Source organism: Hakea prostrata, chromosome 3, assembly GCF_041222555.1.
Source record: "Hakea prostrata isolate BN-2017 chromosome 3, UWA_Hpros_2, whole genome shotgun sequence".
Taxonomy (NCBI): domain Eukaryota; kingdom Viridiplantae; phylum Streptophyta; class Magnoliopsida; order Proteales; family Proteaceae; genus Hakea; species Hakea prostrata.
The window spans coordinates 62,222,008-62,240,070 of NC_142602.1; the positions used below are offsets into that span (position 1 = coordinate 62,222,008).

General features: G+C 38.1%; 1 protein-coding gene across 3 annotated transcripts in view; it reads right to left on the reverse strand.

Annotated features, from left to right (window-relative positions):
- ATRX (P-loop containing nucleoside triphosphate hydrolases superfamily protein) overlaps positions 1-18,063 on the reverse strand; it is an 84,784-nt gene that overhangs the window by 10,988 nt on the left and 55,733 nt on the right. For all 3 annotated transcript variants that reach the window (XM_089150668.1, XM_089150669.1, XM_089150671.1), the window contains 5 exons: positions 16,145-16,206; positions 15,390-15,616; positions 10,281-10,484; positions 10,117-10,195; positions 9,755-10,023 (listed from right to left, as the gene is read on the reverse strand). In XM_089150668.1, the coding sequence (XP_089006794.1) occupies positions 9,755-10,023; positions 10,117-10,195; positions 10,281-10,484; positions 15,390-15,616; positions 16,145-16,206 (841 nt within the window). The remainder of the gene's footprint in view (positions 1-9,754; positions 10,024-10,116; positions 10,196-10,280; positions 10,485-15,389; positions 15,617-16,144; positions 16,207-18,063) is intronic.

An 18,063-nucleotide genomic window follows, 5' to 3' on the forward strand; every position in this document is an offset into this window, starting at 1 on the left:
TGGGAATCATGAAAAGAGCTAGGAGGGGACGGCAGGGGCCCAGGGTTAGGGAAAGAGGTAAGGGGCAAACAGTAGTGGTAGGTGGGGCAGCAAAAGATCGATGTGAATGGGGGCAGAAAAGTCAGTCAACAATAGAGCAGCCGCAAGAGGTGGAATCGTAGAATCCGGAGATGAAGATCCAGCTGACGGCAGATCGACGATGGCAAGGATGGCAACACCGTCAACGAACGGCGACGAGGACACGGCCAACAGTTCCTCTAAGGAAGCTGGGATCAGAACTGCAAGGGCAGCAACCATGGGAGACAATCCATAGAACAAGCAGCAATACAACAGGGTTGTCGATGGCGATTGCCAGCAGGATTTTGAATTGGTTCAATTCATAGGTTGAATTGATGTACCTGGAGCAAAATCAACAGTGTTTGACGACTTTGCAGGCCCACTATATATATATATATATATATATATTAATATTATTCTCTTATTCTGTTTTGTTGCCATGCAACAGTGCTTTGGATGTAACAAGATAACATAACACTCTAATATTAGTTGTGCGAACCTTGATCGTTATTAGGAGAATTTATGTTTTTTTCATTTTCTTTATGCCATTGATATTGAGATATATGGTGCGGATGTGAGATCAGCCCATAATTATGCAATCTTAGAATGAGGGGTGTGCAGGTGTAGCGTACCAGTCATGCATTGAACCTTGTGTAATTTAGGTGGGGTTGGACAAACTTTGATTTCAGGTATACATACAAATTCAGTTACAAATCATAGTTGTCAAGGACTCCAGGTGCTTTGGTTGACCTTGGTGCCTTATTGCCTAGACAAGCACCTTGGACGCTTGTTAACCAAATTGGCTTCACGTTGTATTTTAACCATCCAATGTCTTGTTTCACCTAGTGCCTTGACAACTATGTTATAAATAAATTACAAGGATTTACAGCCCCATGTGTTTTAAGTTAATGAAAGTTTGTGGTGATCAATAGTGTTGGTAATAGTGGTGGAGTACCAGCCTAGCGGTAATGATTCAATAGGCTTGATTGGAGGAGATTTCAATGTCATAACTCCATATTATCATAGAACGAGAGCTTATAAGATCTCGCTAGATAACTCACTCTTTTTGTGTGTGTATGTGTGTGTGTGTGTGTGTGTGAGAGAGAGAGAGAGAGAGAGAGAGAGAGAGAAAGAGAAACAAGATGAGGGGCATAATAGAAATGCACAAACTCAGGCAAGATCTAAAGTTTGACCAAGACTTTGACCAGACCACTGTACAGAAGGGGGAATATTCCCCTCGAGTTGAAACAACTCGGCAGATCTTGCCCATGTTGAAGATCACTTTCAGCTGGGTGCTCACTGCCAGCTCAAATCATGCATTTGCTTTACATAGCTCGATCAAACCTTTTGGATTGATGTATGAACTTTGACTGTCTGAATTCTCTGAGCTAAGGGTTCTGTGTAAGACTGTAAGCATATAGTGTATACAATGGGCATTTTAGGCTTATATTCCAGCAAAGTAGTTTCCAATTTGGGTCTGAAATAGAACTTTCATTTAGTTTTCCCCATAAACTTGAGGGCATCAGTGTGTTTAAATGGCCTGAAATAGCTGGACAACAAGTTCCAGTCCCAATGATACCATTTATCACTTTTGATGGATCACCGAGTTCAAAAATTATTTGAAAAAAAAAAAGAATCTACCCCAGCTCACTATTTTGAAGGGGGTGAGGTTACCCATGAGTTCAAGTTCATGATCTATGTGTGTTATTTTTATTTCCTCCTCTTTCTGTCAAACCAGGTCAGTGTGTTCCGTAGGTGCACAGTACTGTTTATCAACTAAAATCTCATCGTTTAATCCAAAATGCTGTCGATCCCTTATCTTATTAAGTCCTGCTAGGGTTTTGATCATTAAAAATCCAATTTTCCAGTTTCTGAGATTTTATCAAATAGAAAATCTGATTCCTTCAAAAGACATTAAGCTTTCAAATCAATTCAGTAAGCAATCAGAAATTGCATTTAGTTGATTGCTGCTTCAAACTAAATATGCTGCTGTTTTAAAAGACTACTACAGCAGATTTAATTTATCAGTTTCTTTTTTTATTTGTTTATTATATATTTAGTGGGCAACAAATTCTGAATCTCTTCAGATTATTATTATTTTCAATTTATATATGACTTTGGTTATTATTTAGATCACCCTTTGCTAATTCCATCCCATCAAACCTGAGACCGTTTCCTGATCTGGAGACTCTTAATCTAGAATATATCTTCCAATACTGCCATAATCCAAATCCACATCACACCATCAGATCTGCACCACATTCTGAGGAAATTGTTCTCTATATATCTGAGATTTTGACCAGGGTTTTAATCTGAGTTTCCTGGATTTTCTCCTAAATTCTGGCCTCTTCACTTTACTAAGATTCTGGTTTTCCCACTCTGGATTGTACCTCAATCCGACTATATCGTTTTTATTTTTAAGGGCCTTAACCAGAATAGCAGATTGCAACTATTGGAACTAATGAGTTCCTCTCAAACTAAGTTACCCCATAAGGTATCTTGGTGTGCCTCTGTTTTCAGGTATTTGGAGGAGACTGTGGAGCCATCTTGGACAGGGTGAGAAGGGGACTTGAGGGCTAAAAAACTAGATTTCTCTCATAAGCAGGAAGGTTGCAGCTGCTATCCTTAGTGTTCCACGGGTGCTGTATCTATTGGTAAGGAAACTCTAGGCTGCCTGAAGATGTGATAAAGAAACTGGAGTCCATTTTCTCCAACTTCCTATGGTTAGGACACTCTCAAGAAAGGAAGATGCATGATCTCCCATGGGATGCAGTGTGCAAACCAAAGGAGGGAGGCTTAGGGATTCATCGCATAAAAGATTTTAACGGTATGATCTCCCATGGGATGCGGTGTGCAAACCAAAGGAGGGAGGCTTAGGATTCGTCACATAAAAGATTTTAATGGTAGGTATCCAAACACGGCTTTGGTGGATTGCTTCCAACTACGAGAGCATATGGATCCATAAGGCATACAGTAGATATATTAAACAAGACTCCATATGGATGGCAAAACCAATCACTAATTGTTTTGGGTTTGGAAAAAGTTTTGAAGTACATAAATAAGGCGGAACCCCTCCTATAGCAAGTCATTGGTGATGGAAAACGGTACTTGTATGAGGCTGAAGAATTGACACCCTGAGATAACCACCAGAGACACCCCAGAGGGGCCGAAGAGGGCAAGCCCACTAACATTTGGCGGCAAGCACAGAGGGGGCTGAACTAATAAAGTGGTGTTTTGGTCATTATCCCCTGGTTCAAGCCCCATTTAGTTGGAATAATTCCAGCTATTTTGGTGGAGTCCTTCCCTACTTTTCTTTTGTTAGTTAGAGTCCTAGTCTATGAGTTATCTAGGAGTTCTAGTTTTAGTAGAAGTTCTTTAATTAATTAGTGGTGGATTCCTAAGTTGCCAAATAGGATTCTTAATTAGAAGTTAGTTGTGTTTCTTTAAGAGTCCAAGTAGGAGTCTTAGTATTATCTATAAACACAAGTCCAAGGTTGTAACTCAATTCAGTTTTGATGAATGAAATTATGAGAATTGCAGCCAGGAAGTGTGCCAAGGTGCTTCAGGGCTGAGAAGCCTTGCAGTAACCAGTGAAGTTATTCCCCTCTCCAAGATTCTGAAAATCAACCTGCGATGACAAGTAAGTCTTGTTGAAGTATATACACTTGGGCTATTTACTGTTCACGACACTATTCACGTGAACGGTAAAAAATCTGTTTTTACTGTTCACGATACTGTTCACGTGAACGGTAAAATCTGTGTTACTGTTCACGTGGACAGTATAATGCTAGTGATGCTACCATACTTTCTATTTCTGATGTAGGAGTCTTGCTACATAAGTTTGAGAGTTTTTAGAAAGCATAGTTTCTATTTTGGTATTAGTTTCTATTTTAGGAGCTAGGAAGTTACTAAAGCTGTAATTTTTTGTTTCCTTTTTCTAGAGGACCATTAGTTGTCTCTCAATTTGTATTAGATTCATTAGAAGCTATAAATAAAAGGGCTTTGTGATTCTAGACACTAAAGCAAGAATCACAGGCCTCTTCTACTGGTTCCTCATCTCTCTTCTCTTCTTCTTCTTCTCTATTTTCTTTGTTCTAGTTCAGCTGTTGTTTTGATTATTTAATGCTTGTTTTCTAAGAAGTCTCATTCCAGCCCTTGCCCCACCCCTATTCTCTCTTTTACAGATTTCAAATCCCTTTCCCCAACCGTGTTGTGATTCCATAACCCCTGAAACCCCATCACAGCCTTTTACCCCATCCCCCCTTTCCCCACTAACCTATGATCCTCTTCCCCAGCCTCACGAAAGCCTAGAAACCCCCCAAACCCCATCACAGCTCTGTTTTGTGATTGCAGAAATTCTGCAACTCCATTTCCTTCTTGAATCTGCAATAAAATACCAAGGAGAGAACAGAAAAGAAAAACAAAAGAAAGAAGAAAGACAGGAAAACAAAAGAAAAGAAAAAGTAAGAAAAGAAAGCATGCAAGAAAGAAAGAGAAAGAAAGAAGATTCAAGAAGATTCATGAAGACACCCCCAACCTTCCCAGGTCTAAATGGCAACAGCCCCTTCCCACCTGTGCCCCAAGCCTTCTTGCCTGCTTTTTCCTTTATCTAAGATCCCATCCTTAGCTACCTAACAACCACAACTCTTTCCACTTTATCCTTGGGCAAATTTTGGGTATCCCTAAACCCAAAATTTATCCAAATCTATCCCATCTTTTTGATTGTTAATCAAACTCATTCCATAGCTAATCTTTTTCACAAGTCCTTCCCTGTGGGCTACCTAAATTTGAAATACATTCCATATAGTGTGATTTCTTGTTGCTGGTTCTAGTTAAAGGTGGTCCTAGAGCTTAAGGCCGTATCCCTTGGTTACATTAGTGGTATCAGAGCCCAGCAACAAGCCAGGAAATGCGCCAAGGTGCTTTGGCGCTGAGAAGCCTTGCAGCAACCAGTAAAGTTATTCCCCTCTCCAAGACTCTGAACAGCAACCTGCGATCACAAGTAAGTCTCATTCCAGCCCTTCCCCCACCCCTATTCTCTCTTTTGCAGCCTTTGTCCCTTTCCCCAATCCCCCCCTTCCCCCTCTAACTTACAATCCTCTTCCCCAGCCTTAAGAAAGCCTAGATACCCCCCACACTCCATCACATCTCTGTTTTGCGATTGCAGAAATCTTCAACTCTATTCCCTTCTTGAATCTGCACTAAAATACCAAGAAAAGAAAACAGAAAAGAAAAACGAAAGAAAGAAGAGAAAGACAAGAAAAAGAAAAAGAAAAAAAGCCAGGAAAAGAAAGAAAAGAAAGCATGCAAGAAGGAAAGAGAAAGAAAGGACATTCAATCAGATTCAAGGAGCCACCTCAAACATTCACAGGTCTAAATGGCAAGAACCCAGCCCCTTCCCACCTGTGCCACAAGCGTTCTTGATCTTTTTTTCCTTTATCTAAGATCCCATGTACCCATAACAACCCCAACTCTTCCACTTTATCCTTGGGTAAATTTTGGGTATACCTAAACCCAAAATTTATCCAAGTCTATCCCATCTTTTTGATTGTTAATACCTCACCCCTGCCAAACTCATCCCCTATCAAATCCTTTTCCCAAATTTCTTCCCCGTGTGCTACCTAAATTTGAAATAGATTCCATCTGGTGTGATTTCTTGTTGCTGGTTTTAGTTAAAGAAGGTCCTGGAGATTCCCATATCCCTGTTACATCACACCGTGCTGATCAAAAGATAAGGGAATCAGGTTAGATGTGAGGTCTCAGAGTATGGAGATGGTAGATAAGTTTTTACTGATGGAAAATGGAGAAGTTGTACAGGACATTCAGAAATTTGATGGCTGTATGGAGAGATGTACCACTACTAAAAGGATTGATCATATTAACATAGATATGGTGGTTCAGGAAGGGACTGCAAAAGGATTGTTCACCACCAAATCAGCTTGGGATGTCATCTGCCAAAAGCACATGAGGTTAGTTCATTGAAGGTTGATGGAATCATGGAACCACGCCCAGCCCACATAAAATCCATCAAGACTTGGACCATAAAACAGACCCCCAAAAGATGCACCGGGGGCTGGTCGTATTCTGTGCAGGGGCATTTTGGTCATTTTGACAAATTTAGGGCATCTTAAGTCTGGTTCCCATTGAGTCCAGTGTGTTGTCTAGACCCTAGATATATTTTTATTCTATATTTCTGATTAATATTTTGCAAAAATATTTGAGTGCAGAGCAAGATCTTGCCACCCTGAAAAAACAAGATCTCGACCATTTCGGAGAGATCTTGGTCGAGACGTGTGATTTTTTTGGTGTCAACTCGGTGGCCCATCTCAGTGGGTTTTAGGGTCCCAGTTGGTCATAAAATTGGCATTTAGCCTTTTTAAGGTTTTTAAACACACTGGTGGCCTTGGATTTGTGAGAAAATAACTCTTAAGTATGATTTCTAAGTCTACCCATAGTGTGAAACCGAAATGCTGTTGGATTAGGGAATGCAAGGTTATACAACATGCAATATAGAACCTTCAAGGCATATAAATGAAAAGCAAGTGTATCAAATACATTAAATAATTTAAATGTCATCAAAATTCCATCCATATGAGTATAACAATCTTGACTTTCGACAATAGAATAATAAAATTATACAACCATTAGAAGTTCTATATAAGTCATTAACTCATAAGTTCATAAGCAAGCAAAGAATGATTGATCTTCCTTTGATGTTGTAGATGAGCAAAGAGTAATTGCAAGTGAAAATCCAGCTGAAATCCGCAAGAAAAATCCTGTGAAAATTGTGTTCTAGCGAGATATGGTGAGAGATATGGCAAGATCTCAAGCAAGATATCCCATTTTGCAGAACTCGATCTCAATCTTGTCTCAATTTATGAAAAAATCGAGACATCTCGCGAGATCTCCCACCATGTTTGAGTGTCCTTGTTTAGGTAAGATTCTGAGTTAGGTTGCGATCCCACAATTTGAGTCCACTTTAATCTCTTTATTTTTTGGACTCCAGATCTACTCTTAAAAATTGGATTGGAGTCCTCAAGTGTTAGTTAAAGAGTTTTTTGACGTCAAAGAAATTGAGTAGTAGTTGAAGTGGAATTGAATCCAAAGTGTTTGGAGGAAATCCAGGCTGTGGTTTTCTTAAGAGGGCCGAGGAAAAAATTGAGAGTTATTTTCTTGAAGTGGTCTTCAAACTACAGCAGTCATTCAACACAAACAGCAGCCTTTTTCCTCTATAAGCACAGAGGTTCCCCCAAACCGTACCCATCCTTACCCTTAGCCACCCTCCCAAGCCATAAAACCATAAACCCTAATGCTCCAATCACCCTTTTTCTATTTTTCTGAATTTTGCTGCAATTTCCCGACTTTTTCTGGGACCTAAAATTCAAGTTCAGATGGCAATCCAACCATTAAATCTGTCCCAAACTTTAGGAACATCATTCTCTTGACCCTAGGGACCTTCCCTCCCAATTTCAGTCCAATCAAACTGATCCAAACCCTAGTCTAACCCTAATTCTAGTTCCATTGAAACTCTTATAACTCCTAAACCCCTCAGCAAACCCTAAACCCTTTTAGATTAGCATCCCTACTCCCTACTGTACCTTCAACCCAAACCCTAACCCTAACTAAGAGTCCTCAACACATTAAAGTGACCTAATTTGAAACATTCTGCAATTACAGATTGTTAAAAACAGAATATTTTTCTTAAATTCTAAGACCTAATCCTACCATATGATTAACCCTAGATCTTCCCTACACTTAGATCCATAGGTTGGAAACCAAATCACAACTAGCCGTAGGGTCATTGTGTGTTTTGAGTACATTTTAGCTGCTGTCCTCTAAGATTTCAACCCCGAACATTAAGGGTTTAATCCCAAAGTACTGCTGGTTCTATTCAAGACGATCCTGAAGACTGGCCTAGACCCTGGGTTACATTCATAATCAAAGGTGGTGTGATTTGCAGATAATATTCCTCAATTTTCATTTACACCTTGGAGATGTTTTAGAGATGCATTTCTGACAAGAGGTAATGATCTGAAAAGGAAGATCTTGGTGCAACCAAATTGTTGTTTTTGCCGGGCAGGGGTTGAAAGTAGAGACCAGATCTTCTTCTGATGTCACATTAGCTCTTTGGTGTAGAGAGGTATGTCTTAAATGTTAATGAATGAAAGGAGGGCAGTGCTAAGGATTTATAATGCTGCTGTTTGGGTGAGGAATCATGTGGGGGGCGAAGGGGGAGGATGGGTGGAACGTGCAAGGATTCAGCCTGACTGACGATATTATTGCGATATTCAGGGACAAAACCCGGACACCCAAGTAATTAATTGCAGCCATTGTGTATAATGTGAAGGTAAAATGTGTTGCTCTAGCCATTATTAGTGAGCGGACTGCCCAAGCTGCTTTTATAGCTGAGAAGTGGAATACTCAAGTTGTATTGAAGAATATGGTTCCAAAGGCTTGTTCCTGGTTTAGGCATTCTACAAAGTACGATCTCATTGCGATTTGATGGAGCATTAATGAATTTAATAGCGACATTCAGTAGGGGTATTAAAACATAATTCAGGTAGTCCCATTATGGTTTATGCTGGTAAAGGGGAGGAGCTCTCGGTATTGGCAGTGGAATTGCAAGTCATCTTTAGAAGGGTTAAAATTTGCATTCAGGTGAATTGGAGGGGTTCATCAGATCTAATTTGAAGTTAGCAGTAGATGTTCTTAATGTGACTAACCAAGAGCCTAGGAAGTGTCAAGCAAAAAAAAAGGAAGAATATTGTAAGAGGCAGCTATGCTAACAGAGGTGGAATTTAGGTATGTGTGGAGAGAACAAAACCAGCTAGCAGTTTACATGAGGGGGATTCAGCTTAGGCAACAACAAGTATGGTGGTATACTACACAATTCCCTAGAGAGCTAGTTAGTTTGATTCAAAGAGATGCAGCAGCATATATTTATTACAGATTGTAATCGGATTTATTTTCCTCGGGACACGGGTTAGGAGGTAATGCAATGCCCTCCATGTCTGGATTCTCCTAGCCCCTCTTTCTAAAGGGGTTCTACAAGAATGGCTTCTAAGTTTTCCTCTCTTAATACGAACCTCACCTATCAAAAAAAGAATTCTGGCTTTCAGAAAACCTCAAGTTTTAAAATTCATAAGTCCTAAGTTATTAGAACCACATCACTTAACTTACAAGGTTTCTATATCACTAGATTTGGACTGCAAGAGTTGTGATCCATCCTGAAGAGCCGAGTAGATAGAAATTCATGTCCCTTTAAGTCCTTATACTTCAGACTTAATTCCTGTTTAAGTGGTTCAATTCCTCTAGCACATATATAAGGTAGAATATATATCCTTGAATACTAAATGCACAATAACTCATGGATATAGAAAAATATTAAAATTTGCAACATTAGAAATTATTGACCTAAAAGGTCAGAACCTAGTGAAAATTTTAGGCAATATTTGCTAACATATGAGGAACTAGAAGGTTTGAAACCTATCCCACATCATATGCGAAGTGTTGAACAGTCAAAAAGAGTGCACATTTTCCACTTCGATGACTCAGCAGTGAAGAGTTCTTCATATTTAAGGCCATAATAGATGCCAGGAATATTAAAGTGCAAGCTAATGCAGATGTTGCCACACAAATGCAATTCCCACAAGAAATGTTTATACAAAAGCAATGGCATACAAAGTAGAAAATCTACCTTGGATGATGTCTGCTTAGCAAGCTTTCCATTAATTTGTCTGAAGAACAATTTCCAAGTGGAAAAGCCATTTTCTGCTTTAGTGAACCTTCAACATGGGTACTTGAATTTTGATAAGATGAAGACAGATTCCCCTGGCATTGTTCTCTCACCAAATCAAAACTCTCATCATCACCAAAGTCAAAGAGATGTAAAACTTCCTCTTTAGACATAGTTCTATGTATTTGCTGTCTATCCACCACTCTTGCAGCAATACCCTCCTTTGTCACCTGTTTGGATGGATCTTCATATTATCAGTTTATGATTCTTTTCACTTTTCCTTTAAGATGAGTCCCAAAAGCAAAACTCTGTAGAAGCACTACCTGACGTTTATATATTTTTTCTTCCATTGTTCCATGCGCCATCAAGCGGTAAGCATATACTGGTTTCTTTTGACCATACCTACAAACAGGCAAATCAACTTAAAGATTTATGCGAGGAAATAAGATTGCATCATCACATAAACTAAAAAAGCATGGTTACATGCCTCCAAACTCGATATATAGCCTGGAGATCATGGGTTGGATTCCATGAACCATCAACAATGATCACGCGGTTAGCAGCATGAAGATTGATTCCCAGAGATCCTGCTCGAGTTGATATCAAAACACATTTCACCCTAATATTGCTGGGTTCATTAAACTTTTCAACTAGCTTTTGCCTTTCTGAGCCATCTGTGCTTCCATCTAGCCTGTTTAGCACACCAGTGACAGATCAAAGTCAACCAAGATTAGAGAATAAGGATGGCAATCAAGGCAAGAGATTGAAAACTGATTCAGATTCATCACCAAATTGAGTTTCTTTACTTGGGAATAACCTATAGTTGGGTTATACTTATACCCAATGTTTAAAATTTTGTCTTCTCTCGGTGTCTTGACAAGCTCAAGACAGACAAGATATCGAGGTTTCACTGAAATTTGTCAGCTGACTATTTCAGTGGGTTTCAAGTGGTTTTTGGGGTTGATTTTTATGTATGGCCTAACTTGAGGCCAATAAACACAATGACAATGTTATTTTTATTAAAACCTAACATAAAGTTGTGCTCTTGATTTGCACATGCCTAACTGAATGCAGACAAAAATTTATTATGTATTTTGACAAATGCAACATGGATATACAAGAGAACATTGAAACTTCCTTTAAAATGCAAGAAAAATATTAAGTAGTCAATTCTCAATTACAAATTACAACCCCTTGAAATTTCACCAAGATCACCAAGATTCATCGAAATTCAACAACAGACTCAATTCTGCCCCTATTTTGTACATTGGTTGTACCCATGTTAAGCTTTTGATCCCAAAGGTTTCCTATATACTTGTAATAGCCTCATCTGATTCAGGCCTCTGTTTAGAGTTAAAATAATGATACAATTCAGGTTCGACTTATTATATCAAGACCCCTGTTTCTATATAGTTAAGATACACAAATGCTGGAGTACTCCCTTTTGGATGCTGAAATTAGGGTTTAGGGCCTTGGATTAGCGCCTTTAAGAGATCCAGGGTTAGAGTCTTAGAGGCCTCCGGTTACGGCTGTAAGGGGTCTAGTTTTAAGGTTCTAAAATCAGGGTTTAGGAATCTAGTGCAACAAGGAATTAAGGTTTCGGAGATGGATGAAAAAGGCAATTGGGATTGAGTGTCAATGGAGGTAAATGAATAATGGATCTGCAATAGGGTGAAATTCTGATGGAGGGAGCAGGAGATATGGATCTAGGGTATATGAAGATGGAGAGGTGATCAAATGGGGTAGGATTTGCAAAATCAGTAAAGTATTGAAGGGGAAAGGGATAAGTTGCTGACTTGCCACTTACCTGTAATGTAACTCTGGCAATGGGATGGATAGAGATGGAATGATGTACAAAGGCTGAAAGCTTTGCAGAAAACCTTCAGTTTGAAACCCTAGAATGCTTACCAGATCACCTGGAGACCCATGATCATTGATTAGAAGCTCTACTACCTTACTCATACGCAGAAACAGAATCTTTACTAATTGCGTTCTGAAATCTGTTACATCCATGGGCCATGTATTTATAGCCTTTGTACTGACTGTCCTAGTTGTACTCAACATAGACACTTAACATGAATTGAAATAGGACTTTTAATACTAAATATTGACCTAATAAGGATGGTTTACTCATGTGTATCAGGCCCCTTCATAAGTAATATATAGTGAAGGACTATCAGGGCCTGACAATGTCTGCTTAATTAAGGTACATTAATCTTGATAGACTTGACTGAATTTAAACAAAATAAAAATCCATATTCATACTTGGCCTAATGAATTTTTGACATAAACGTGCTGAACAAAGGCCCAAAGCCCAAATTTATCAACCTGAAGTTGATTTTGAAGGGAAATAGGCCAATTTGGAGTTGGACCCACATCAGTATTTGGCAACCTTTATGGGTTACATCAAGCATGGTGGGAGATCTCGCGAGATCTCCGAATCTCATTTTTTTCATACCGACACCCGGAGACCGCCGACCGCCCTCCCTCTCCTTTCTCGCCTTCTCGCCTTCCGCCTTCTCCTCTCCCATATCTCGCTGGAACTCACATTTTTACCAAATTTTTGTAGATTTCAGCCAAGTTTCACTTGCAACTACTCTTAGCACATCTACAACATCAAAGAAAGCTCAATCATCCTCTACTTGTCTTATGAACTTATGCGTTAATGACTTATATAAAACTTCTAACGGTTGTGTACTTTTATCATTCTATTCTCGATGTTAAGATTGTAATACTCATATGAATGTTATCTTGATGACATTGAAGTTATTTGATGTATTTGATACACATGATTTTCATTTATATGCCTTAAGGTTTTATATTACATGTTATATAACCTTGCATTCTCTAATTCTATAGCATTAATGGTTTTATATTATATGCTATATAACATTGCATTCTCTAATCATAGAGCATTTCGGTTTCACAATATGAGTAGACTTAGAAATCATACTTAGGGCTGTTTTCTCACAAATCCAAGGCCACTAGTGTGTTCAAAAGGCATCAAATAGGCTAAATACCAAGTTTTAGCCTAACTGGGACCCTAAAACCCACCGAGATGGGCTACCGAGTTGCGCCAAAAATGGCATATCTCGCCGAGATCTCGCCGAGATGGTCGGATCTCGGTTTTTCATGGTAGCGAGATCTCGCTCGAGAGCGAGATCTCCCACCATGACATCAAGGTTGTCAAAGCGACCAAGGCGATGGAGGGCATCCAAGGTACCAAGGCAACAAGCGCCAACAAAGTGACAACAAAGTGGTCAAAGCGTTCTGCTACTAATTTTTAGGTGGTCAAGGCATTCTAGTGTTAATTTTTTTTATATTTGGTCCAAATATCAAAAGTTACATAAAATTCCTAGCATTTAAGTATGAAACATTTTGCAAACTTAATGAAAAGTTCATTCATATGATCAATATATAACATTGAAAAACAAAGCCATCAAACTCAAACATAACCACATCAAAGTCACAACTCAAACTTCAAAGTTTAACAGCCAAAGGAGTTCCATGGTTGATTTCTATTTCAATTTCTTGGGGTCATTTTGCTTTCGGAAATTGTTTGGTTTGATTATTGCACCTTATTTCAATTGAATATTTTTTTAAGGAGATTTTGGAATAGATGAGAATACCTTTTCAAGTTTGAAAATGAAATTACATACACCTTAAGTTTGCGCTGCTCTTTAATGAACACGTGATTATATGTAATGAAAACCTGGGCAATCTCAACATTTTCTCTGCAACTAAAACCAACAAAACCTTCTTTCTCCTCTCGCCCATTCACTACTACGGGAAAACCTATTCTTGCTTCTTGACCTCTATATCTCTCCCACTTAAGACACCCACATTTAAGGCAATACAAGATAATTTAATTATTTGCTACCATTTTTCATTTTTTGATTTTAATAATTATTTTCTAAATTATGTATTTTGGAAAAATACATATGTATATATGATATATGGGCTTCAACTTAATATATGTGAGACACCATCACTTGATATAGTTGGTCATTTTATTTTGTTGACTTGCTGTACATGTAACCATTCTATCAAACAATTCATGTATGCTGATGATTCTATGCCTGTATGCAATAATGTTTGTATTTGTTAGAACCAGTCATTTGTTAGTATACTTGAATCATAAATTTTCAGTGGCTTTTTTTGGCAAAATACCAGTTCCATTGTATTTATTACATTTTAAATATGTAGGAGGCAAGAAATCAGATGAAATGGATGTCATATAAGGCCCGAAACCTAGGGTCAAAATTTTTTTTAAAAAGAATCATATGTTTCGACCGAAATTTTGGTCAAAACCTAAAAATTTCGGCTTTTTCTTGGGTCGAAATCCTGGTTTCGACCGAAAATTTTTCCTTGTTTGGGGCTACTTCTTGCAGGTGCACATTGGCTTGTGATCTACACGACCAACATTCAGAATTAACTCTAGTTCTGATAAATTACTACCAAGTCCCAATACCCTTCAATCAAAACCATTCAAGTTTAGTAGAACTTTGACAAGGCAAAACCTTATAATTTCATCTTCACATTTTCAAAACCAGGGAAGAACCCTATTTTTTCTGAAACTACAGATATCAGCATTCAAACCTTATCCATTCACTAAGTCCCAATCACCTATTAGTCATTACCATACCAGCAACCGTAATTTTGACCTGGCCCTAGTGGTTAATCACCTGCCCAGTCTTAAACCACTCAGACTGCCAGTTTGTCGAAGATACTGGGTATACTAGCCTTTAGTTTATCCATTATTAATCCACAAAACATCAGAAACCATACCAAGAAAAGATCAGCCAATTTTTTAATTGGGTTGGCTTTTCCAAGTAATCAATCACTCTTAGTCTGGGCCAACTATACTGCCAGCAACCTAGCCAGAATCTGACTAAATCCACAAAAACCAAAACGAAGGACTAATGTTTGTTCATTTTTCATTGTCCCTCAAATTATTATTTAGTCATTCAGCCTTGGATCCTGTTACAGATTGATTGACTTAGGGTCCAAGACCAATTATTAAAAGGTAAAAGAAAATAAAGTAATTTTCCTTTTTATCCAAGGCAAAATGAACCTTCAGTATGGCTTCACCCAAGACACAATGATGCCTGAGGTAGGCTTAACTAAAATCAACTGAAACTCGGTGGCTTACATTTTAAACCCTTTATACGAAAGGTCCAGTGAAGTGTTGGTTTTAGTTTTTCTAATCTCCATTGTAAAGTGCTCCTTTACTCAAAATCCAATGAAATAACTCTCCCAAGACTAACTCTAGTCTTTCTTAGGGTTACCCAGAGATACTTTTCAGTTTGATATTCTGTCAAATTGGTGATGTGTGCAGTATATGTTCAGGATTCGTTTCTTTCATTCCCACAGATGAGGGTCATCTCGCAAACTTTTAGTCATAGCTTAGGTGCACAATAAGCATAAACATGTAATGTATGATGTTTTCCTTTTCGTACATCAGTCTAATTACCTATTACTGCTGAATCAAAAATTCATGCAAGGTCTAATAGATTTTTATTATATCAAATACATTATCTTATCCATATTTATAGAACTTCATATAAAATGGTAGATGCAATTTGCATATCCATACCTGTACCAGTCCTTTCCTTGTTTCCAATTCTTTCCAGCTCCATCATTTCGTGCCAGCTTTGAGAGATAATACTCAATAAGATCCAGAGTAGTTAAACTCTGGCTAAAAACTAATGCCTTGTCACCCGCCTCAGAACTCAAAGACAGAATCTGGAGCAGCAAAACCATTTTACCACTGAAATCAGCATCTCTATAATTCGCTCCATTAAGTAAATCGCTCCACCAATCCTGGAAAAGAAAAAGCATGACGACATTACACACTTTCTTAACATTGACAAAAATAATGCCTGTTTTCATGACAGGCATTTCAACAGACTAGTACTCAGGCACGTGCAAGACACACTGCTTGCAAGTATTATCAGAAAGCATCTTTAGTTCATGGAACGAAACCCGGGGTAGTTCTGAATTATGCTTTGCAGCATACTGCCATACTGTAACGAATGCTAAAATGACAAGGAAGGATAAAACGACTTTCTTTTAGGAGCTTTTGAGGCTGACCTAAAGTTTTCACATCAAATAAAATTACAGTTATGGTACAAATGTAAAGATATGTTGAGAAAACCAATGTGTAAAAGATGGATAATAATACAACAGTGTGCCTAGTGCAAACAAATATCACAATAATAGGTGCTATGTCCATTTTTTGGTGGTACAGAAAAGAATAAGCATAATATGAGATCCAGTAACTAAAGATTGTAATAACATCAGCATACAGTAGTGATTCTAGAAGGGAGATGAGGAAAAAGTTGCTCAAACCTCATGAAAAAAGCCATTATCACTCTTCTTATCCACTAAGTCATTCTTGCTCCCCAACTTGTCTGCTTGGAACATGAACAAAATTATTACTATCCACGGATCATAAAAATACTTAGATGAAGTCCAACAAAAATACACCATTAGCATCAATAAATTGGTGAAAGTATAAATGACATGAATATAATAAATTTCATAGTTTTAACTATTCAGAAATAGGTGCATCTGTTAGTAACCAAGCAGGTTACAAACAGAATCTGTAACTGGAAATTTTTCACCTTCTACAATGACGTAGGCTCAATAGTACTGCAGGCCAGAAACCAAGATCTCTAGAAGAACCACCTCAAGTTGGGTGGAAATAGGGTAATTTTTTAATAAAAATTTGGAATTTGAATTGGGATGTCTCTTTTTTGTGCTATGATCTGGAGCATCTCTTTTTGGGGTTTGAATGACCTGTTCAGTTCAAGAATTGTGGGGTCATGAGTTTGGGATAAGACAATGAAGTTAAAAAATTTGAAGCCAGGAAATACCTCTATGTGTAAGTGCCACCAAAGCATCTGGATGCTTAGGCAATGCCTTGACAACTATTGGTTAGATTATTGATTGAAGATATACCTTTGAAATTTAGGACTTTAGGGAATTTTAAAGTTCAAGGAATGAGCTGGATCTAGGTTTGCGATACCTGATATGGGTGAATTTTGGATCAATAACTAGTTTAACAGTGGAGGTGAGTGGCCCAAAGATGGAGATGATCTGACAGTCCAATTAAGCTAACACCTTCAGTCCTACATTCTACAGTTCTACTAGAAGCTTCTGTTGTGGAGTTTCAGTTCTTTAACAGAAGAAGCTCATACGGATGAATGATGGCTGATTCAGAGTCAGATCAGGGCAAAGATATTACTCAGCGAAGCTCCAGCAAACATCTTGGGGTCACCAAGGAGCATGCAAACCCAGATCTGACACACCAAGCTGTCTGCAGTAAAATCATGTTTTTGTTCTTCCATCGTGGGGACATAAATGGGGTATGTAATTACAAAATCCTCAGTAACCAAAAAATAAAAAAGAATAAAAATATAAACCAAAACATAACACCACTCCAGTATTTTTGTTGGGAGTCTGAAAGGGGCCCGGACAGAATATAAAAGAACTCTTTTATTCTTAAGTAAAATTACCCAATTATTCATGTATGAAAGAGGGTCTGTAATAGACAAGACTCTTTTTCTATCAAACAATTCATGTATGAAATTCAGTTTGTTCAATTTTACAAAGTTAGTCTTTCTCGGAACCTCTCATGTGTTAGTATACTTAAATGATAACTTCTCTGTGGTTTTTTAAGCAAAGTATTAGTTCCACTGTGTTCATCATGCTTTAAATAGGTAGGACTATAGGAGGCGAGAAATCAGATGAAAAAAACATCATATAAGGGTTGAAATCTGTTGTCGAAACTTGGGTCGAAATGTTCCAAGTTTCAACCGAAATTTTGGATCGAAACCAACATATGTCAGTTACGGGCCTGGTTGAAACCTGCCTCAAAACCAAGATTCCAATTCTTGGACAAACGACAATCCTAAGTCCTAGTAAGTAACAATCCAAGATAGTTGTTTTTTCGTCTACTCTGCATGCTTTATTTATCGATTTCTAAATTCTTATTATTACTTTGTAGCTTCTTGGTGGAAATCACATGGAGGACACAACATTGAGCTTCATAAGCTTGCAAGACGCATAATTGGCTTGTGTTGCTCATCTTCTGGTTGTGATCACATCTGAAGCATGTTTAACTTTGTAAGGACTAAGTACACCCAAGAGGAGGAACAAGTTGAAACACCAAAATGACTGTATTGAATACTATTGTCTACTTGACTAAACATTTAAGCTTCAGTGTGAAAAGAACAAAAATATGATTGACTGGTGCTAAATGAATT